General features: G+C 37.6%; 7 protein-coding genes across 8 annotated transcripts in view; 4 read left to right on the forward strand and 3 right to left on the reverse strand.

Moving 5' to 3' along the window:
- The window catches only part of LOC104712836 (pumilio homolog 23), a 6,809-nt gene extending 3,538 nt beyond the window's left edge, over positions 1 to 3,271 (reverse strand). The window contains exons 1-10 of the mRNA XM_010429812.1: positions 2,927 to 3,271; positions 2,484 to 2,847; positions 2,100 to 2,402; positions 1,801 to 1,971; positions 1,490 to 1,633; positions 1,274 to 1,393; positions 1,004 to 1,189; positions 743 to 891; positions 313 to 495; positions 11 to 75 (exon numbers count right to left, since the gene is read on the reverse strand). Coding sequence (XP_010428114.1) covers positions 11 to 75; positions 313 to 495; positions 743 to 891; positions 1,004 to 1,189; positions 1,274 to 1,393; positions 1,490 to 1,633; positions 1,801 to 1,971; positions 2,100 to 2,402; positions 2,484 to 2,847; positions 2,927 to 3,186 — 1,945 coding nt within the window. The 5' untranslated portion in view covers positions 3,187 to 3,271. The remainder of the gene's footprint in view (positions 1 to 10; positions 76 to 312; positions 496 to 742; positions 892 to 1,003; positions 1,190 to 1,273; positions 1,394 to 1,489; positions 1,634 to 1,800; positions 1,972 to 2,099; positions 2,403 to 2,483; positions 2,848 to 2,926) is intronic.
- LOC104712838 (alanine aminotransferase 2, mitochondrial) lies at positions 4,212 to 7,681 on the forward strand. The gene is made up of 14 exons (XM_010429814.2): positions 4,212 to 4,451; positions 4,935 to 4,985; positions 5,093 to 5,143; positions 5,322 to 5,387; positions 5,470 to 5,531; positions 5,637 to 5,715; positions 5,809 to 5,913; positions 6,012 to 6,122; positions 6,210 to 6,347; positions 6,432 to 6,627; positions 6,698 to 6,852; positions 6,943 to 7,017; positions 7,110 to 7,313; positions 7,420 to 7,681. Exons 1-14 carry the CDS (start codon positions 4,212 to 4,214, stop codon positions 7,534 to 7,536), a joined length of 1,650 nt encoding a protein of 549 aa, XP_010428116.1. The 3' UTR covers positions 7,537 to 7,681.
- Positions 7,964 to 9,824, forward strand: LOC104712837 (translation initiation factor eIF-2B subunit alpha-like). Its single transcript, XM_019229429.1, has 5 exons — positions 7,964 to 8,412; positions 8,566 to 8,718; positions 8,817 to 8,958; positions 9,130 to 9,371; positions 9,446 to 9,824. The coding sequence occupies exons 1-5, from the start codon at positions 8,005 to 8,007 to the stop codon at positions 9,650 to 9,652; spliced, it is 1,152 nt and encodes a 383-aa protein (XP_019084974.1). The 5' UTR covers positions 7,964 to 8,004; the 3' UTR covers positions 9,653 to 9,824.
- On the reverse strand, positions 10,459 to 11,145 carry LOC104715817 (MADS-box transcription factor 23-like). The gene has a single exon (XM_010433189.1). It carries the CDS (start codon positions 11,143 to 11,145, stop codon positions 10,459 to 10,461), a length of 687 nt encoding a protein of 228 aa, XP_010431491.1.
- On the forward strand, positions 13,035 to 14,355 carry LOC104712841 (ethylene-responsive transcription factor ERF073-like). The gene is given in 3 exon segments (XM_010429817.2): positions 13,035 to 13,327; positions 13,432 to 13,997; positions 13,999 to 14,355. Coding segments are annotated over 3 exon segments (801 nt in total). The 5' UTR covers positions 13,035 to 13,137; the 3' UTR covers positions 14,044 to 14,355.
- On the reverse strand, positions 14,290 to 16,305 carry LOC104712839 (40S ribosomal protein Sa-1). The gene is made up of 5 exons (XM_010429816.2): positions 16,067 to 16,305; positions 15,223 to 15,485; positions 14,943 to 15,140; positions 14,642 to 14,858; positions 14,290 to 14,537 (listed from the first exon to the last, which is right to left on the reverse strand). Exons 1-5 carry the CDS (start codon positions 16,209 to 16,211, stop codon positions 14,464 to 14,466), a joined length of 897 nt encoding a protein of 298 aa, XP_010428118.2. The 5' UTR covers positions 16,212 to 16,305; the 3' UTR covers positions 14,290 to 14,463.
- The window catches only part of LOC104712843, a 7,353-nt gene continuing 1,760 nt past the window's right edge, over positions 16,499 to 22,091 (forward strand). Inside the window, exons 1-13 of one of the 2 annotated variants that reach the window (XM_010429819.1) lie at positions 16,499 to 16,732; positions 16,823 to 17,002; positions 17,175 to 17,238; positions 17,324 to 17,388; positions 17,483 to 17,566; positions 17,812 to 17,892; positions 18,311 to 18,448; positions 18,528 to 18,626; positions 18,709 to 20,054; positions 20,308 to 20,525; positions 20,607 to 20,755; positions 21,109 to 21,147; positions 21,228 to 21,831. In XM_010429819.1, the coding sequence (XP_010428121.1) occupies positions 16,874 to 17,002; positions 17,175 to 17,238; positions 17,324 to 17,388; positions 17,483 to 17,566; positions 17,812 to 17,892; positions 18,311 to 18,448; positions 18,528 to 18,626; positions 18,709 to 20,054; positions 20,308 to 20,525; positions 20,607 to 20,755; positions 21,109 to 21,147; positions 21,228 to 21,831 (3,016 nt within the window). In that variant the 5' untranslated portion in view covers positions 16,499 to 16,732; positions 16,823 to 16,873. Of the gene's footprint in view, positions 16,733 to 16,822; positions 17,003 to 17,174; positions 17,239 to 17,323; positions 17,389 to 17,482; positions 17,567 to 17,811; positions 17,893 to 18,310; positions 18,449 to 18,527; positions 18,627 to 18,708; positions 20,055 to 20,307; positions 20,526 to 20,606; positions 20,756 to 21,108; positions 21,148 to 21,227; positions 21,838 to 22,091 lie in introns of both variants that reach the window. The other variant, XM_019229430.1, reaches the window with a different exon arrangement.

A 22,091-nucleotide genomic window follows, 5' to 3' on the forward strand; every position in this document is an offset into this window, starting at 1 on the left:
GCAGAACAAAATTCGTTATATGTTGATTGCTTGGATTCTTGTCTTGATTTCCACTGCTCAGGTCTACTGGCATAACTGCAACAACAAAATGACTCCGCATCATATCAATAGTGAATGGGTTAAAAAATGCAGAAGATTACATGCATGCATCAGTGCTACATATACGACACCTTTTGACTAATTTTCTTAGGACTTTTACTTTTTTCTTTTCATCTGAAATGTAAATTCTTATGTTGGTGGTACCAGTTTTCATGATGTGTTACAACTTACGTCAAACAAAGCAAGGTAAGTTTTCTGAATAATATATCTTACCCATCGATATCAAGTTTCCTAAGCAGATAAGGCCCTTGTTTTGCTTTCGAGAGATCAACTCTCACATCCAACAGCTCAGTTGCTATGGCTTCCCTAAGTGTCAAGTTACATGCATCGAAGCACTTCTCAACAGTAAATGAACCAGATGTGTGTAATGAGAGCTCGCCAAAATGTCCACGTAACCTGCGACGAAATAATCGGTTAAAGGAAACATCATCAAAGTAAAGAACAATTGCCTGAAAAAAAACTGACAAGTAGCCCAAGAAACTAAATGAAAAAAAAAAACACAGGAAAAAACAGAATGAAAGACAACTCTGACTCTCCCTATGCTTCAGTTTTGGGTATTTAATCATATAAACAAGCTAGAGTATGGACTCTACGGGTTTTGAAATATATATATTTCCATATAACATCAAGAAGCAAGGCATACTTTATAATTAGTCTGCGTTTTTGTTTTGTAGCAGCATTTGAGGCAAGAAAGGCCTCGATGACACGTGCTCCGCTGGAATCTTTTGCTGTTTCAATGATATACTCAGCTTTCATAGATGTTAAGCTTGTTATGTATGGTTGTATATGATCCTGTGAGATTGACAAAAAGTTGGAATTACTGTCAATGCACATGAACAGACAAACTTGGTAGTTAAAACCTCTGAAACTATTTTTGTCAACACGTCAAGAGAAGGAAACATACGCTAGAAAACTTGAAAATCCCCTGAAGGATCAAAGAACCCATGACATGCATCTTTGCACCAGGTGCCCACTCCCATGTAGACTTATCTTGGTATCCAAAGTAGCTATCAAGAAACAGCAACCGTGGAACAATGGAGATACGGGATTCATTTGTCGAGCATACTGCACCAACAAGGGCCTCACAACACTAAAAAAAAAATCATTGCATAAGACAAAAAATTTGAAAGTAGAGAAGAAATAAATTTCATCTGAATGTAGAAAACATAGAAACCTTATGTTCATGACACTGAAGCTTCTGGGTAGCCGCTATCAGAGAAGCCACAACACCTGACTTTCCTTGCTCAAGAAGATCCTTGAATCTTGGAGCTAATTCTTCCCATATCAAACCCATCTTGTTAACAAAATCACTTGAATGTAAGTTTACATGCTTCAAGAGAACAACACAAATACAGAAAGAAAAAAATGAAGTGCGAGTCGATAAAGATACCTGCTCTTGATCTTTTGCATGGGAGATTAATGCTTGAATAACAAAATTTGCACATCGATCAACTGATAGCTTAAATAAAGAGTTCTTGAAAACTTTGTTGAATATTTCGTTATACAAATTTTCAGGGGCCACTTCCAAAATCACCTGAAAATGGCATTCAAACGCATTTACAAAAGGCAACTAAAAATTTGAACACTACGATTAAAACATGGAATCAAACAGATAACTAGCAACCATTCTAGATAATGTTTTGCATCATCTAACGCAGGCAATATGTATAAACAATTCCGCTAGAGGTTACACTTAGTTACCTCCACCAGATGACTGAATGAATTATCCTTCATTGACTCTAAAATTTCTTTGGCAACATTAGTATCTATATGAAACCCTTCTTCTTTTTTCTTCGAAGAGTTGCAGCCTAGAATAAGCGGAATGATTTCAAGCAACTCCTCATCTTGTTTCACCATTAGTCTGAGAGCCGTCTGTCAAGAGAAGATTAGTTAGCATCATTGCATCAGCGTGAACCAGGGAGCAAGATTAAAATAAAAGTGAATACGAAATAACTTGGTTGAAAATAACACAAATGATTAAACAGGGATATGAAACCTACCTGTAAGACCAAACTGCTATACTGATCGACTTGAAGATACTTCATATCCTCTCTGCTACAACTCAATAGCCCAGATAAAAGGTACTTGAGAATGTCTGGAAACCCTTGATGAGGGATCTCGAAATTACTCTCATCGAACTGAGACGTCTTCAAATTCAAACGTTTCGCCAGAGCTTTTGATGATTTTGAGCCATAAAGCTCAGGGGAATCTAAAGAGACTCCTTTGCAAAGACAAAGAAGCCTTCGAAGAACATGAGAACCATAGCAGTTGCACAACATATCAAGTGGTTTATCCACAATCACCTAACCAAGGGAAATAGTTCAATAACCAGTTTCATAAATAGAAGCAATATTCTCGAAACCAGCACAAGATTGAATAAGTACCTTGCATATAGAATCCAAAGCCTCCTCAATAACAGAATAAGCATCTGGATTTTCAAGATGAGTAGCCAAGGCTTTGAGAGCCGACTCCGCAACATGAGAACCAGACCTATCCATAGCAATAGCTGGGAACACCTCCGCAGAATTTCGTATAAAACTGCAAAGCTGGTCAAGCTCACATCCCTCAAGCAGAGTTTGCAAGACATGACTTATGATATAATCAGTTGCAATCTCATACTCCCTCCCTTTTGTTTCTTCAAGAGCATTTCCACATATCACTGAACGTTCCTCTAAATCAACTTCATTACTATCAAAGAGATTAGCAATCTCAGAGAAATACTTTGAAGTCTCTGGATCAATCTCTTTCCTACAAAAAAAATCAAACCCAATTCAGTAAATTACAGAGCAAAAAAAGGCGTTTGGGGTTCAAAAAAATCTTCCTTTACCTGACAAACTGATTCTGATGTTCAAACTCAGATTGTTTCTTTGAAGCTGCTGGCTTTACATTAGGTGCACCACCGGATTGGTTCCTCTTGTTACTATCTCCATCGAATCCACGGCCACCTCTCTGGTCTTTTCTGAACATTCCTTTTTTCCTATCACTGTGATTGTTGTTGCTAGACTTTCGCCGTTCACCCATCAAGCTATCTTCTTCAGTAGTCCTGTGCCTCCTCGATGGCAATGATTTGGAACCAACTGAAACCATTTAACTTCGTATAGCCAACTTTGTTTAAACCCTAAACAATTTTACCAGACATGTCCCCAATTGATTTCTAGGGTTTATTATTCTCGTTCCTACCTATTTAGTGGCATGGAATATAACAAGTATTGGGTTTTGATCACGATATTACTGGCCCTGGCCCTTTTAGGGCCCAATCGTGTATCCCGACTCTAGTTTTCAGAATTGACAAATTTTGCAACATGACAAAATAGATGGAGTAGACGTTACAAAATCATCAATTTTTATATCTTGCTAAAAAAAATTTCTATTTTTGTTAACAACACATAATTTTAAAGATTCATTGGAGAAAAGGAGTTGACAAATTCAAAATCTAAAAATAATAAGCATTGACTAGAATTAGATGATTGTGAAATATATAAATCTTGTTACAAATCATCAATGATATTGTTAAAATTTTATAAATGATAAAATGATTATTGTTTCTTAATCTTTGTGATTTTAGTCAAAAACTCTTATATACTGGGAATATATAATAGTACAATATTTAATATTAGTGATTTCTAATTTTTTTTTTTTTGGTGAATAGTGATTTCTAAAATTCTTCTCTAAATGATAAGTACTTCAAAATAGATGTAGTATTCTAGATTTTTTTCTAAATATTTTAGTATCAACAAACAGTAAATTGATAATGGTAGAAACATATATGTTTATCCCAAATTAGTTGTGATTAGTATTAAATGACTTATCTTTCAGACAACCTTTTTTTTTTTTTTGCTAAAGGACATGTCTTTTTATGGGATTAGTCTGGTTTTTAACAGATAAAATTAGCCGCCTAAAATAAATAAACCCTACAAAATATATTGAAGAAAAATATAAAAAAAAAATTTCAAAATAATTTTTGAACGTGGAGAACAAGGCAAAATTCTGTGTGCAGCAGGGCACTGGTTTTAGAGGACATTGTTTGGTACCCTTCTTCCTTCTGTGAGAGAGTTGGTTCAACCTTGGGACTTGAGTAGCACGTTCTGTACTATAAAGCTGATCAAAGAGAGATGCGGAGATTTTTGATTAGCCAGGCTAAAAAAGGTCTTGTTGACCATACGACTCGTCGTCAACATCACCAAACTCGAAGCTTTCTCTCTCTTCTTCCTCCTTCTTTTTCTTCTGCTAATTATCCTCGTGCTGCTCCTCTTGTTTCTCTGTCTCGTTTCATGAGTTCTACTTCGGACATGGCTGCTTCTTCTGATTCCACTTCTTCTCTTCCCGTTACTCTTGACTCCATCAATCCCAAGGTTGGTTTTCTAATTCTTCTATTTGATTGCTTTTTTCTGAATTTGTGGGGTTTCTGGGTTTTTTTTTGCTTGGATTGTATCTGGATTTGTTACTGTTTAGCTCAAATTTTCAATTTTTCCTGTGTGGGTTTTCTGATTTAACGCCAAAGGTTAGCTCTTTGCTTCTCCTTGGGTTTCCCAATGATGAAATCGACAAGCTTTGCTTTATTACAGCCGTCTGAGCTATGCTTCTGCTTAGGTCAATCTTCGTGAGGATTTATGTTTCTTTGCAGAATCCTCTTTTCCAAAATTTTCAAAAAATTGTAACTTTTTCCATCAAATCTCTGCTAATCAAAATTCTAATCTTGTTTTCACCGAAATGTCACCACATTCTTAATACTTTTCACTTTCTTTGTCATTACTTTTGTTATGAGTGTTACTTTCAATCATGCTGAGAACTTAGTTTTATTGTTAAATGAGATGGTTTTTAATTTTGGGTGGCAGGTTCTGAAATGTGAGTATGCTGTTCGTGGAGAAATTGTCAACATTGCTCAGGTCAGAGATTCATGTGCTTTGTTTGATAACATGGCAAACAATATTTGTAAGAATTTTTTTAAAGCTAATTGACTTCTTCTGTCTGGCTTTTGTTTTCCATATTACAGAAGTTGCAAGAAGACTTGAAGTCTAATAAGGATGCTTATCCCTTCGATGAGGTAAAATCTTGTTATTTATTTGCAGAAATATGTTCTCTTGTACATGTTTGTTCTTTGTATAGTTATGATCGATATGAGTTTCATAGAGTGGATAGTTTAGTGTTGATGTTGCATATTCTTGAACTCTTTATAATTCCCAACAAGAAAGAAAATTTGAAGTCTTCACTGCTTTTGACAGATCATCTATTGCAACATTGGAAATCCTCAATCACTTGGTCAGCTGCCTATAAGGTTCTTCCGAGAGGTAAGCGAATGTTTTTGTTGCTCTTTTGTTTGTCATATATCACCCCTGAGATATAACTTCTGTGATCATCAATATGTGTCAGGTTCTTGCCTTGTGTGATCATTCAAGCCTTTTGGATGAGACTGAAACACATGGTTTGTTCAGGTATTGAACGTTGATCCTGAGGTTATCCATGTTATACTTTCGCTTTTAAGACTTGTACGCTCTATTGCTTATATGGTTTAAGATTGCTTCCCATTTGATTTTTAGTACTGATTCAATTGACCGAGCATGGAAGATTCTGGATCAAATTCCTGGAAGAGCAACTGGTGCTTACAGTCACAGCCAGGTTAGTCATCAGGATCTAATTTAAAAGTCCTTAACACTATATTTAGATGACCAACCTTATGTTGATAAATGATTCCATTTTCTTCTTCCCCAGGGTATCAAGGGATTACGTGACATTATTGCAGCTGGAATCGAAGCTCGTGATGGTTTCCCTGCTGATCCAAATGATATTTTCTTGACTGATGGTGCAAGTCCAGCGGTAACAGTCAAAACATAAACATTTTCTCATACAAGTATAGCAAGTCCTCTTAGAGGATCATGCTAAGTGAATTTGTTTTTTCTCTCTTCGCTTTATAGGTTCACATGATGATGCAACTTCTCTTAAGCTCAGAGAAAGATGGTATCCTCTGTCCTATTCCTCAGTATCCATTGTACTCTGCTTCAATTGCCCTCCATGGTGGATCTTTGGTATGTTCATTTTATCATTACGGAGTTTGTTGTTTTTTTGTTTGATCATTTTTTTTCATTCTTCTGATGGTCATTTTTTCTGCTTAGGTCCCATACTATTTAGATGAAGCAACAGGATGGGGACTGGAAATATCTGACCTTAAGAAGCAACTGGAGGAAGCTAAGTCGAAGGGCATCACTGTAAGAGCCTTGGTTGTCATAAACCCTGGTAACCCAACTGGGCAGGTAAAACCATATCTTCAAGACTTTGACTGACAAATTTAAGCACTTATTATGTAACTGTAACATTATCTCATGAATTTGGTTAAGGTTCTTGCGGAAGAAAACCAGCGTGACATTGTTAATTTCTGCAAGGAAGAGGGTTTAGTTCTATTAGCTGACGAGGTCTACCAAGAAAATGTTTACGTCCCTGACAAAAAGTTCCATTCTTTCAAGAAAGTTGCTCGGTCTTTGGGCTATGGCGAACAAGATATGTCCTTAGTCTCGTTCCAATCAGTCTCTAAAGGTAAATGAACAACCTTATTTATTTGTTCAATGCTTTTCATTTGATGGCTTATATCTTATTCTGTTGACAGGATACTATGGAGAATGTGGGAAAAGAGGAGGTTACATGGAGGTTACCGGATTCACATCTGATGTAAGAGAACAGATATACAAAATGGCTTCTGTGAATCTGTGTTCTAACATCTCTGGTCAAATTCTTGCTAGCCTTGTCATGAGCCCACCCAAGGTAAATAACATCTCTAGTTATCTCTAATCGTTTTTCGCCAATTCTTGCAACAGATAAAATGACTAATCAGTCTTTTTCATATTTGATCAGCCTGGTGATGACTCATATGACTCGTACATGGTAGAAAGAGATGGAATTCTCTCATCCATGGCTAAACGTGCAAAGGTGAGTTGAAAGATTCATTACAGTACCACCCTCTAAAGAAAATTTTCAGTCTCTTGTATAACTTTTCATAAGCTTTGATAATGAATGTGCAGACTTTGGAAGAGGCTCTTAACAACTTAGAAGGCGTTACATGTAACAGAGCTGAAGGAGCAATGTATCTCTTCCCACGAATTAATCTTCCTCAAAAGGCGATTGAAGCTGCTGAAGCCGAAAAAACTGCACCAGATGCGTTCTACTGCAAACGCCTTCTCAATGCTACTGGTGTAGTTGTAGTCCCTGGTTCTGGCTTTGGACAGGTAAAAAAATAAATTAACCTAACTTTCACAAATGAGAAACTTCTAATGTTTTTTTCAAAAGGATATATAACTTGAATCTGTGTGTTTTCGATTCACTGTGGTTTAGGTTCCTGGAACATGGCACTTTAGATGCACAATACTTCCGCAAGAAGACAAGATTCCAGCGATAGTGGAACGTCTCACAGCGTTCCACAAGAGCTTCATGGACGAGTTCCGTGACTAGAGAAACCTTATCATGGAAGATGAACTTACAAGAACTTTTAAGAAAAGTGTAATCAGTTTGAGTAATTAAAAAAAAAGATTAAGCTATGCTTTGATCAGGCGATTGTGATCAGACAATTTAATTTTAAGATATGAAAATTAATTAATTTTTTTTGTCAACAAAAGATTAGCTCATATGAGCCAATGCGAAGGAAAATTAAAATTAATTAAAATTGATTATTATTTTTTACGATTTTTAAAAAAATTATTCTTAGCCTAATTTTTCCATTTATATATATTTTATTAAGTAAACTGATTTTTTTATTTAATCATTTGTTAACAACAATTTAACAAACAATAAGAAGTGGGCTTATTATTAATGGGCCTTGTATTCATAATAAGGCTACCTGACATAAGAACTGAATATTATTATCTTCAATTTTTTTTTTAATCATTTTTTCTGAATTTTCTCAGAGGCAAAAAAAAATCAATGTGGCGAAGAACACCGTCGTTCATTCTCGATCGAACCTCGACTTCACCTCCAATGGCCGCCGATACAACACGAGCCCCCATTCAAAACCCTGATTCCATTTCCGCTTATTACCAAACCCGCGCGGCGCATCACGGTGTCATTACAAGCGAATGGCTATCCCAAGCTCAAGCCGCCGTGGGCGGCGTCTCTGACTCTGGCGATGAACATCCTGTCTCATCCCTCACTGAGCTCGGGAACGAGAAGTCATTTAATGTAATTGAAGAGTTCAATAGCTGGAGAAAACAACCGGATCTGGCTGAGGCCGTCGCGGCTATTAGAGCTCTTGCTGCTGTTATTCGTGCCAGCGAAGCTACTACTATGATGGAGCTTGAGATTGAGCTCACAAAGGCCTCTGATACTCTCAAGGTGAAATATTTGCAATTTCATTCTTGATTCTTGATTAGTGATTAGTGATTAGTGATTAGTGATTAGTGATTAGTGATTAGTGATTAGTGATTAGTGATTAGTGATTATTGATTCTTGATTCTTGATTGAGAAAAGTTTCAATTTTTTGGGCAGTCATGGGACACAACTTCAATCTCTTTGACTGCTGGATGCGATTTGTTCATCAGATACGTTACGAGAACGTCTGCGTTAGAATACGAAGATTTCAATTCAGCTAAGTCTCGTCTTCTTGAACGTGCTGAGAAATTTGGGGAAATATCTTGCAAGGTACTTCCTTTATCTATATAGATGGAGTTGATAGATCAAAAGGCATTTGTGATAGAAGAGGGGATATTTATAAAGAGGATTCCAACTACATTGTGCAGGCTCGTAGGATTATAGCAATGCTTAGTCAAGATTTTATATTTGATGGTTGTACCATTTTGGTTCATGGACTCTCTAGAGTTGTTCTGGAAATACTTAAGACTGCTGCTCAAAACAACAAGCTCTTTCGAGTTCTCTGCACAGGTTCGTTCTCTTTTCCAAATCATCCTTTTTCATTTTAACAACAAGCTTTAGATATTGGAACTTGAGTTGTATCTGCTTAACGAGACATTTTGTTTCTTGTGATCTACATAATCTTGACTTAGTAGTATTTAGTAGCCTCTCTCTGCACCCTTTTAATGAATAAATTGACAGAGGGAAGGCCGGATGGAACTGGAGTTTTGTTATCGAGTGAGTTATCGAAGCTTGATATCCCAGTGAAGCTACTGCTTGATTCAGCTGTAGCGTATAGCATGGATGAAGTAGACATGGTGTTTGTTGGGGCAGATGGAGTTGTAGAAAGTGGTGGTATTATCAACATGATGGGGACATACCAAATCGCACTCGTGGCTCACAGTATGAACAAACCTGTCTATGTCGCTGCCGAGAGTTACAAGGTAACTGAAACGGTTTTATAAGATCCAAGAGATAGAGAGAGTGTGGTTAATGATACAAAGTTGTGTATTTGCAGTTTGCTAGGCTTTACCCATTAGACCAAAAGGACATGGCACCAGCGCTGAGACCAATTGAGTTTGGCTTAAAGATTCCAACAAAGGTGGAAGTAGAGAGGTCGGCTCGAGACTATACTCCGCCTCAATACCTAACACTCCTATTCACGGACCTTGGTGTTCTCTCTCCCTCTGTAGTTAGCGATGAGCTTATTCAACTCTATCTCTAATTTCAACTCCTTAATTAATAATTAACTCTTTATTAAGTTTGTTTCTGAAAGTGGAAATTTTCAGTGTTGATCCTTCAAAGATCTTCAATGTTGATGTTTTTGATCCGTGAAAACCTTACTTCGGTCTTTGAGTCAGTTTTCTGATCGATTCGATTCATCCGGGTTATCGACATATATTGACTTGTCTCATTTTATGTCATCTAATCGGCCATTTGGCACGTTCTCCGGTGACAATGTTAACTTTAAAATCTATATCAACTGTGAAAGTACCACTTCTTACATTTTCCTACTAGAGACTCATCCTTTGTCCTCGTATTCCAATTATTGACTACATGATTTTTGATTACGACTTGTCCGTATGTGGAATTTGTTCAGTTCTAACAAAGCACAGTTACATCATCTCCATGGGCAGTTACCGATCCTCAATCTCGAATTGTTACAAATTACAACCATCGACAGGTGAATTAGAGACAAGCTTACCTCAATTCAAGCCAATTGTTGGAGAGAGTATTACAATACCATTTTTTGTGAGCAAAGATTCTTGTTGGATAAAATACGACATTAACGGGGGAAAAAAAAAAAAACAAAGAAACTGGCTAGCCAAAAAAACCCCAGTATCATAATTATTAATAAATTAACTCCATATATGTATAAAAAATATATGGAGTCAATGTCCGAACACAATATTTTTTTTTTTCAATCTAAAAACTTGAAAGCATAAGTTAATTTAGATAATCGAATTTAAAATCAACCTATATTTATATGTAAATAAACCAAAAGTGTAATAATAAATTAAAGAAAACACTTCACTGTCTAGGTTTTGGAGACATAAATGGAACCGCAAGATCCAAACCAGCATCGTTACCTAGATAACCTCCTCGATCGTTACTAGCCATCAGGTTTTCATTAGTCAGTTTCCAGTCAGCCATAGCCATCTCATTTGGAAACGCCGGAAGATTCTCAACCGTCCGATCATTACCCATCTGGGAGATCCTCGTCAGTAGATTTTCCCTTAACACACCCAACGCCATCTTGTACTCTTCCATATCCTCCTCCGGTACACTCTCCACCGCTCTCTCCCACCACATCAAACCGTCGTTATTCTCACCTCCTGCTGCCACGTTACCTCCGGGGTTCGTCCTCAGCATCACCGGAGTCTTGCGAATGTATTTATCGACGAGTGTGTCCACGTTACCAAACGAGTAGATCCTATCGCAGCGTGAAAACGTTATGATACCAATCTGTGCGCCGCAGAGAACGCTTAACTCGGCGGCTTTTTTGAAAAGACCGGTTCTGCGTTTCGAAAACGTCACTTGCCTTCGGTTCTCAACTTCGATCTCCTTGATCTCTATCTTTTGTCGACCTTTGGTGGTTCGAGGCTTTTTTGGTGTAGTCTCTTTTTTTTGGTTGGCAAGCAAGTTAGGGTTTCGAAGGGGCTTTTGTTTCGCGGGAGGTAAGCAAGTGATAGTTGAAGCTTCTCCAACATCCTCCATATTGGAGACAAGAATGAAAAGATGATGATTATGAGTTTGACAAAGCTTTCTTTGAGAGAAAGATTCGGATTTATATTTATATACATAGTTTTCGATCAAATATGGAATTTTTGTATCATCATAATATATGCTAATTGTGGTATTAAATGCGCCTCAATAAGTTAACTTTATTTTTGGAATGATTCCATTAAAATTAACATTAACTTTTTTTAACCTAAGTTTCGTGATATTATTTCCCAAATTTACGAGATATACTTGATCCTTTCTATTTTACCCTTTTTGTTAATTAACCGAATGAATAATTATGATATGCTAATATATATATTGGTCAAATTAAATATATGCATATCGATTCTCAAAGAAAACATTGGCTATATGAAATGATACGTATAAAATCCCATTTTCTTGGGTCGTAAGTTGCCATAGTGAATATTTAATTTAATTTAAATTATTTTATTTTTCCATTTAATATATCAATTAGTCTTTAATTAACCACTCAACGAACCATAGCGGATTAATTAGCCTCTTGACAAAGATTCAAAGTTTGGTCGATAGATTAATTTAGATTTATAAAATGCGTAGTGGAGAAAACCATGGGTTAGTTAGTCAGTATTAGAGACTACTTATGGTTTCGAAATTGAAAGCCGTACCCCTTTTGATAGTTTAACACAACTTGGATTAACAATTACTATAATTAATTAACTTTTTTTGTTAAATTTATACTCCCTCTGTATCATAATACTTGATGTTCTAGAATTTTTACATGAATTAAGAAAAACATTTAATGTTTAGCAATAAATGTATTCTTCATTTATAATAACATATTTTTATAATTATTAACTAATAGTATTTCATCAAATTTTTAAATTCTCATTTAATGATTTTTGAAATTTGTAATTTCTTAGTATTAATTGATAAAAGTATACAGAAAATCATCCTTTGTGATACAAGAAAAAATTCTAGAACATCAAGTATTCTGATACAGAGGGAGTATCAAATTGTTGTCAACAGCTAGCTGTACATAAATATTGTGTTCATTAAGGTTATTTCATAAAGGTATTTACCTAATCACGCAATAATAACCACTAAACACATTGGTTAACCAACATCCCAAAGACTTGTTCTTCAATATGAAACTGTTACAAGTTACTAGACCATTTGGTGAATGACTACTATATATATATACGGTCTCTGTTTTTTGAAAAAAAAAAATACGGAATTTAAATGAACTAAACAAAATAAATGAATGTGATTATAGATGTCTTAGATTAATGACATGATGTAAAGAAAGGACTGTGGTTTGTTTATTTGTTTTTTTTCCAAAAATTTGAAAAGTTTTGAATCATTACAATTGGAATGTAAGAAGGAAAATATATTTTAAAAATGGTGAATTAAAAGAAAAAAATTATAGTAATTTACTTAATCTTCAAATTAATCCTTTATTCACCTTTATAATTAACATTATCGGTAAGATTGAAAATCTATGATATTATGCGATTGGCCATAAAACTAGGTAGGGCGCATTAAATTAGATTTAAGAAAGAAAAAAAAAATCACCATCATTAAAACTCAAAATATACAGTGACGAAAAAAAAGAAGTTCAAATATACGATTCATTAATGTAAAAGATCTGATTAAAAGATAAGACTGGATTTACATCCAAGGCAAAAACGAAGAGAGATAAGATCGAATAATAAATTTTAATAATCTGAGTTATTATAGTATTCATCAATTCCGCTAAGTGCAGAACGGCGTACTGTAATTATAAAGTTAACCTATGCTTTAAGAGCAACAGGCAAAAAAACGGTAAAATTTAAAATTAACTAATATCCACTTGTCCCAATTGTCATCACGCGTAGTCTTTTTTTTTTTTGGCATATAAAGAGTGCTGCTACGATACAAAGCAACAATGAGAAACACACAAAGCAACAAATCGTACTTTTAACCCCAAAACTTTTTTTAGTACTTACTATTTACTGATTTACACCAAAAATGTGTGGAGGAGCTGTAATTTCCGATTACATAACGCCGTCGTCGGAGTTCGATCAAGAGAAGATTGGGAGAGGTAAGAAGTCTTCTTGGACAAGTAAGGCTGTCTTTGATTGCTCAATCGACGATTTCAACGGAGATTTTGAAGAATTCGAGTCGGACTTCTCTTCAACTCGTAAACGTGCATCATCAGGTGAGTTTTGATTCTTTATTTTCTTCTGTGGTTTTGTTTTGTTCTTAGCTTGGTTGGTTGTTCAATATGTCTCAAATGCTGTGAACTTTATTATCCATTGATAGGCTCAGCGTTAGATGGGACGAAGAAACAGAGTAGTCGATACAGAGGAATCAGGAGAAGACCTTGGGGGAGATGGGCGGCTGAGATACGTGATCCAACCAAAGGAGTTCGAGTTTGGCTCGGGACTTTCAATACAGCTGAAGACGCTGCTAGAGCTTATGATCTTGAAGCTAAGAGAATCCGAGGAGCCAAAGCTAAGCTCAATTTCCCAAACGAGCCTTCTAAGAAGCGCATAGTTGAGGCTAAGACTGTGCAACTGATACAAGAGAAGAAGAATCATGAGGCTGATATTGGATTGGCGGTGGCTAGCTCAGTGCCTAGTAGTAGCCATGTTGATTTCTTGTGGGATGAGAATAATGCTGATACACTTCTGATCGATACACAGTGGCTCCGAGATGTCATCATGGGCGATGCGAAGAAAAAACAGGAACTAAATGATGGTGAAGAAGAAGGCAACGTTAATGCTGCTCTGCTTTCGGAAGAGCTTCTAGCTTTCGAGAACCAGACAGAGTGTTTCTCGCAGATTCCGTTTATAGAGGGAAATTGTGATTCCTTAACATCGTTGAGTAGTCAGTCTCTTTGATGGAGACAATAACATTGATCTTTGGTCCTGAACGATGTACAAAAGACATGAGTTCTTGTTTTGTAAGAGTGTTGCACACTACTAGCTTTAGATTGAATTATCGTTCTTTCCTACTGTCAATATATCAATTAAAAAAAAAAAGCCACTTTGTCATTTTAATTCTGTCTTAGTGTCTTGCAAATCCTGAGTTTCAGTTTTATAATCATGATGTAGAAAGAATTGTTGTGAAGAACCACAATATCAATTCATATTTGTGATAAAGCCTCAAGGGATAATATAGTAGAAATTTTTTTGATTCAAAACAAAAAAAAAAGTGCAAAACAAAATAATCTAATTGTCTTAAGAGAAACAAGTGAGAAGAAAAACAGTTACGGTTCGATAACTCTTCAATCCCAAAGTAACAAAAAAGCATGTCTATAACCCTTAAACCATAGAGTAAAGGCTATCCACTTCAGTCCCAACTAGCAGATGGAGCACCTGTGGGTGGCGCGGCAGCATCCCATCCTCCCTCAGCTGCTGGAGCAACTGGAACAGCAAAAATAAAACACAATAAGAAAGCATTAAAAATCAAGATTGCTTGATATGAGATCAAGAATAGGGTTTCTTGTTATATCTTGTCAAAAACTCACCAGCAGAATCACTCCACGAAGCAGCAGCAGGTGCGGCAGCGATTGGAGCCTGAGCTTCTCCTGGCCATGCACCATCAGGTATCTGAGCAGTGGTCCATTGGTCTCCACCAGCCATTCCGTAATCAGCAGGAGGAAGTCCAAAGTCGGTGGGAGGGGCAGCTTCATCTTCATCCTCTGGCTTAGTCTCCTCAGGCTCCCTGTAAAAGAACAGGTCAACCTGTACAAACATGCAAAGTTTTAAATGAACTGTTCTCGACTGTCAGAACACAGAGAGATCCAAAGATGATAGTAATCCTCTTACCATGACATCCCACTTCTGTCCACGTTGAATGGTTCCACGCATCTGAAGGACCATGCGAGCAAGAAGCCAGAAAAGACACCCAATGCTGTGCTTTCCCTTGTTGTTGGCAGGGATACCAATGTCAACAAATCTCATTGGAGAGTCTGTGTCACAGAAAGCAATGATGGGAATGTTTCCCAAAGCACCTTCCTTGATTGGCTGCAACACAAGAAATGAATCAAAATCAATAAACCAACACTTGTTATTAAGAAAAAGAATCAATCAGCAAATAAGAGTTTACCTGGTGGTCAGTTCTTGGGTCGGTAAGAATCAAGAGCCTGGGTTCACTGAAGGAAGTTTGCATCTGATTGGTGAAGGTACCAGGAGTGTGCCTTCCAGCAATGGCATTGGCTCCAGTGTATTGAGCAAACTTCAGGACAGCTCTCTGACCATAGGGCCTAGCAGACTGAACAATGATGTCCTGTGGGTTTTCAATGGCAACAATAACACGAGCAGCCATCATGAGCTTCTCCCATGTTTTGCCAAGGTTGAAGATGTAAATACCTGAGAAAGACAATAATCAAAAACAACTAAGTTACATCCTATATCATGTCGCAGTGCAGATTTAACCAAAAGAAACAGAACATAGCACCCAAACAATCTCTAACACCACTTCAAACCAAAAACAGCTCTGACTAGGTTAAATATCTAGTCCACAAGCAAAAATCTAAAATTAAACCAAACGAAACCAGAACACTTGGCTCATTTCTTCATCATACACTAAAAAAACACTTCCATAAAGAACAACACCAGAGAAGACACAACAAAACGACTTTTGTATGTTATTTATAAATTGCAGAGAAGAGCGAGTGATGAACAGCACTCGCTAGTCTCAAGGTTCGAGCATTTCAAGTGAGCCACCGTTTAGATCCGTCGTGTTAATCTCTATTTCGGACATAAAACAGTGAAAAAAAACTAGAACGGCCAATAAATCCAAAACCAAGGAAGATCATAAACAAAGCGAGAACAACATCAAAAGTGACATAAACATACTATAGAGAAACTCAATACTCAGATCATCTACATAACGTATAGTACAGATTTGCATATATAAAACACGAGAATGAAGGAAAACAGAAATATACCGTCGTTGCGTCTCTTGAAGACGTAACGCTCCATCTGGTAATTGCAATTCTTGGTACCGAGATGAACCTCAGCGGCACACATCATCCTGATGTCAGCTTCCCTCTGGGAGAGTTGAGCTGAACTAGCAGATCCATTAGTCGCCATTTTCTTATCTCTCTTCTTCTCCGGGACCTTAAATCGCCGCAGATAAGCTTTAGCTTTGTAAATCACACACAAAAGAGAGAGAGGCGTCGAAACTGGTAGCGCTTATAATGGTAGAGGGTATTCGCAAAACCCTAATTGCGTAAAAGTCAATTTTACCCCTCACATATATCATTAACCTCTGGTTTAAAATAAAATCGAACTCAACCAACGGTTTAATTATCCGGTTTGTATTAAACCGAAATCCAAGTGTACCACAACATCACAAACTCGCCAGCAAAAATGATAATTTCTATTTTCTTGCTAACTTTGAGTTAGGGAGAACGAAGAGCCCTAAAACATATCATCATCTCTTCGATCTCATCTCATCCAAAAACAAAATTCCCCACCTGTGTTTGTGAATTCTCCGTTGCTCGATCCTTAGAGATACCTTACGATTGCTTGTTCTCTGTTTTCAATTTATCCGATTTCAAACGCAATTGGAGATCGTGTTTGGATGATCTTCTCTGGAACGAGCTCATAAGGTTTCAATTTCTTACTGTATGTGATTAGATTATCTTCAATTTTATGGTCTCTGCTCATTTTCGTATCATTCTTTTTGGCTGTTGTATTAGTGTAGTAGTACCCCAGACTGGGTTGAGCTTGATCTACGGAGAGAGTTCGGCATGGGTGTCTCGTTTAAGATATCCAAGGTTGGTAGAAAGTTCCGGCCTAAGATTTCTACTGAATCGGCTACTCCTGATTCTCCACAAGAGCTGAATTCGAAAGCAATCGTTCTCCCTGGGAAAACAAAGGTAAAAAATTTTAGCACTGAATAATTATAACTCTAATTTGGAAGTTGAAATTGTGTTGTTAGATATCATTGTGAATGATGAATCGAGGAATAAGTTGATTTCATTTAATTAAAATGTCACTTGTTTTGGAACACTTATGTATAGATTATCGAATTTATTATGTTTGATTCAGGCCATTGATGAAAGCAATGCTGGTGATGTGTTTTCGAAGTCACCTTTGCCTGATATATCTCCAGGTTAGCATCTCAACCAATTCGACGCCTCATGTTTTTTTGCAAAGTTCGAGCTATGTTATATTGAGTTCATTTGCTTTCTCCGCAGAGCATGAAGTTTCCTTCACATTGAGCCTCTATCCAAATGGGTACTCTTTAGGAAAACCTTCTGAGGTATGTAGTAGAACTTTATGTACTGAGAATTATCTTGTAGTTTCTTGTATTTGATTTTAAACCTTACACATCTAACAGTTTTTAATTTTTGAAGAACCAGGCTGTGCAACAGACATCCTTTCGAGATGTTCCAAAGGTCTTACAACCGTATGATAGGGCAGCAGAGAGTCTACTTTCGGTAAATATTTCGCATTACACGGAAAATAACTTACAAGAACTGTGTTATTTTATACGAGATTCGAACATGTAATCAAAGTTTTGGTGAATGAATTTACAGTACTTAGATTGAGTAGATGTAAAGATGATGTTTGTTTCTTTCACTTGTTCAACCCCACTTATTCCTACTTGTTCGAATTTCGTTAATTCATTTTTGAGGTATCATTCCACTGAAAATGTCTTTTTATTGTTCTGGATACGTTATAGGCAATTGAGGCAGGCAGACTTCCTAGGGACATTTTGGAAGATATACCTTGCAAATTTGTGGACGGGGTGGTTATCTGTGAGGTTAGTTATCTGCAGTAATTTATTTGGATAAAGCCTTCCTTGACCTGCCATCTAGTAAAAATAACTAGGACAAAAATTCCTAAGCCCCTCGAGAAGTAGTTGTTATTACCATAATTCTTGTTACTGTATTGCCTTCCATAAGTTTTTGAAAACAGTTCAAACTTATTCAAATATTTCAAGCAATCTCTATAACTTTACTTGAACAAAATTTCTACACTAATCATGTAACAATTGCACGGGAGTTCAACTACCGAACTCATTTATAGGTGTTTTTAATTGTTTCTGAAACTCATTGGTGTAATTCGAACCAGAAGTAAACTTAAAACAGCCTAGTCTTTATCATTCCTATAAGTGACTGCTCAAGTATCATCTTACATCATGTTTTCTTTTCACTTTTGGTACATATGTACTATTGTAGGTGCATGACTATCGGAAGCATCCGTCAGATCAAGTCTCTCCTGTGGTGAATAAATTGCGCCTTAAGATGTCACTTGAGAATGTGGTCAAAGATATTCCATCAATGTCAGACAACTCATGGACATATGGTGATCTCATGGTAATCACGGTACCTCTTGGATTATACGACATAACACTGAAACCATTATCTTCTGTACTGATCCTTACATCAACTACAGGAAGTGGAGTCCAGGATATTAAAAGCCCTACAACCTGAACTCTGTCTGGAACCTGTACCCAGACTTGATAGGCTGAGTAAGAACACTGTCTCTGCTAAGGTAATATCCATTAAAACAACTTCTCGTGTTTCTCTTATCAGTTGCTTGTATAATGTCTAAAAGTTTTTTTTCTACCCCGTAGCTCGATTTGTCTCTTTCTACTTTGCGGAAAAAGAGATTAAGGCAAATGACAGAAGTCACAGTCATGTCTCAGAACAAGATTCATGGCAAAAAGGTTTGCATTGATCGGCTTCCTGAAAGTTCAGAGCGAGGATGTATGCCGGGGCAGTTGATAATGCAGCAACCCCATAACAATCAGGCTATTCAAAATCCTGCTACCAATATGCTGGCGGGTTTAAGAACTCAGACATTGCAAGATGCGCCAAATTCCTCTATGGCCTTGATACCACCTCAGCAACAAAGGTACCTGGGAACTGGAAATATAAGAAACATGCAGGATCAAGGATCAAATTCTGTCAGTGTCTCTGGAGTATCACCTGGAGGACTGGATGCGATGATGTCTTATGGCTCTGATAGTATGAACCCCAATACATCTTTTCATAGAAAGAGGGAAAGTCAAGAAGGACAAATGTCATCTATGCCTGGTTTGAACAAACGGACAAGGGTTTCACATATGGGTCCTGATGGGGTTCCACATCAACAACTAGGGCAACGCATGGATGGCCTTCATGGAACCGATACGAGTTGGAAAAATGCGCTTCTACAACAGCAAGATATGCTAGGCAGAAGTATTCAGTATCCAAATACAGGTATTCAGAGGTTTTCACCACAGCAAATTGAAGGGGTTATGAATCAGGAAGGTGGTCCCAGTCAATTCCCAGCTTCACAACAGGGGGCTATGCGATACACTTCAAAAGAGGAGCCATTTGAGACTGGTAAAATTGATGGTAGCATGAGAAACAATATGTCGGGTGTGGGAAGTGATGCAAATGAATTGGATCCGCGTATTCAGTCAAGGATGCCCCATAATGCATTCATGAGATCAAATTTCCCTCAAACATCATGGAATGTTAATCCTGGCCAGCAGATTGAAAAAGACCCAAGAAAGGAAGAACAATTTAGTAGAAGAATATCGGCTCAAAGTCCTCGTTTATCGGCAGGTGCTCCACCACAGTCCCCACTTTCATCGAAGTCTGGTGAGTTTTCTGGTGGTTCAATGGGGAATCACTATGGAGCAGTTGCAGCAGCTCAGAAGGACAAGGCTGTCACTTCGATTCCTGCTACTCAGTCAGTGGGTTCTAGTGCTAATGATGCTATGCAGCAAAGACAACACCAAGCCCAAATGGCTGCAAAACGGAGGACAAATTCTCTTCCTAAGACGCAAGTTATGAGCACTGTTGGTTCTCCTGTTAGTGTCAATACAGTGAGTGTCCCAGTTAATGCTAGGAGCCCTGCAGTGGGACCCCAAACTTTGGGCGATCACGCAATCCTTGATAGATTTTCAAAGATTGAACGAGTTGCTGCAAGGTATGAATTTTAAGTAGTCTGTTTTAACTTCGCATCATATTCATTTTTTTAATAATGATTTTTACTTTGACACATGTGATACTTCTCCTTATTCTGATTTTGGCTTTACACTAGAGCATTGTTGGAATTGTCCCACTCTTATCTCATTGCATTTGTGCAAAGAAATAATGTTGGTTGGTGCATGGACATGTTTTGATGCAGTATTTCATAATCTTTATCTGTTGTTTGATCCAGTTTCTTGCTCCATTTTTAGGTACCAACTAAACTGCAAAAAGCATAAGGTGGATGAGTACTCTCGAAGACCTCGTGTGTATGCTAAACAGTCCCTGGCGGTTTGTTTATCAAACCTGTCTAATGAAGAGGACTTCAAAGATGAGGACAAAGCATTATCAAAATCTATTTTTGGTGGGAGTATGAATACATGCAAGAAAAGAGTCATGAACTTTGCTCGGATGGAACGTGTGATGCAAGGTCTGTTTTCTGTTTTAATTAGATATCTGTCGATTGGTGTATTTCTCTATGTGATTGACTCTGACTCTAGTATCATTTCAGGCACTGTCTCTTCGTACGTCCCTAAAATACGAACAAAACTGGTTATGTCAGAGAAGCCCGTCGATGGGACAGTCGCATGGTATCAAGGGGACATAGATGATGGTGATGTTTCTTTGCCTGAAGATAATTTCTTAGCGTTGCCCAATACAGTAAGTTTACAGAAAATTTGACAATTATCGTACTCGCCCCTGTATTCTATTTTGATCAGTAATATCTCTTCAACTTGCATGCACTAACATTCAATGTAATGCTGACTTCACATTCAGTAATGTTTATTGGTTGCTGGGTCATGTTCTATATGTCTCTGTTGTGAATGCTTTATGTAATTATGAATATGGTTAGTTGATGTATGGATACTTCTCTCTTGTTAGTTGCTTCTGCTTGTTTTTCCTTCTCGTCCACTGCGCTGGAAAGGGGGTGGACAATGGATGATAGATTATTATATGCACCACTTATTTTTCTGGAATTTATGCTGACTTGCTAATTCGTCTCCTTCTCACAGCACATCGCCGATCTACTCGCTGCTCAATTTAAAATACTGGTACTTCTCGATTCCTGAATTGATTATATCAACTTCTTGGTTCTATGGCTACTTACATATTACTTTATATGTTTATGCAGATGGCCGGTGAAGGATACATGATGGAAGAACATATTCTGGCAAAGCCAAATCATGGGGATGCTGGTCCAGTCAACAGCCAACCAAATTCTGCAGGTGGTTATCCAAGAGGTTACTCTGCAAACGATGGGCAACAGTATGGAGATGCAGTTGCAGGACAAGCGTCTGGTGAGGCATCGAAACAGGGGAATGCTGGAAGTGCACCTATTAACTCAACCCAGAATATTCTTGGAAATGCAAGGATGCTTCCTCCACCAAATTCTCAAGCCTTGCAAATGTCTCAAGGACTACTGTCTGGTGTCTCCATGCCTATGCAACCACAACAGCTTGACCCACAACAATCAGCGTTACTGTCATCACAATCGCAGCAGAAAAATCAACAGTCCATGTTTACACAGCAACAGCATCCACAAATGCAGAGACCATCCATGATACTGCCTACAAATCCGCTATCAGCCATCAACTCGATGAGCCAGAGCTCTGGTATGCAACCGGGTGGTCAGATGGCCAACAAGTATTCGCCTCTCCAACTGCAGATGTTACAGCAGCAACAGGCAGCAATGCAGAAGAAGTTTATGATGGGGCTAGGATCAGGTGTAGGCATGGGTATGGGTATGGGTATGGGAAGCATGGGAAACAGTATTGCTGGGCTCGGAGCTTTAGGCAACCAACTGAATATGGCAGGAAGAGGGATTGGCGGAACCGGAATCTCATCATCAATGTCTGTTCCTGGCATCGGTAATATGGGCCAGAACCCAATGAATCTGAATCCAGCATCAAATTTGAATGCTATAAGCCAGCAACTCCGATCCGGTGCATTAACACCACAGCAAAACGCTCTGTTTACACAGATTAGGATGAACATG

This window comes from Camelina sativa, chromosome 9 (genome assembly GCF_000633955.1).
Source record: "Camelina sativa cultivar DH55 chromosome 9, Cs, whole genome shotgun sequence".
Classification (NCBI taxonomy): Eukaryota; Viridiplantae; Streptophyta; class Magnoliopsida; order Brassicales; family Brassicaceae; genus Camelina; species Camelina sativa.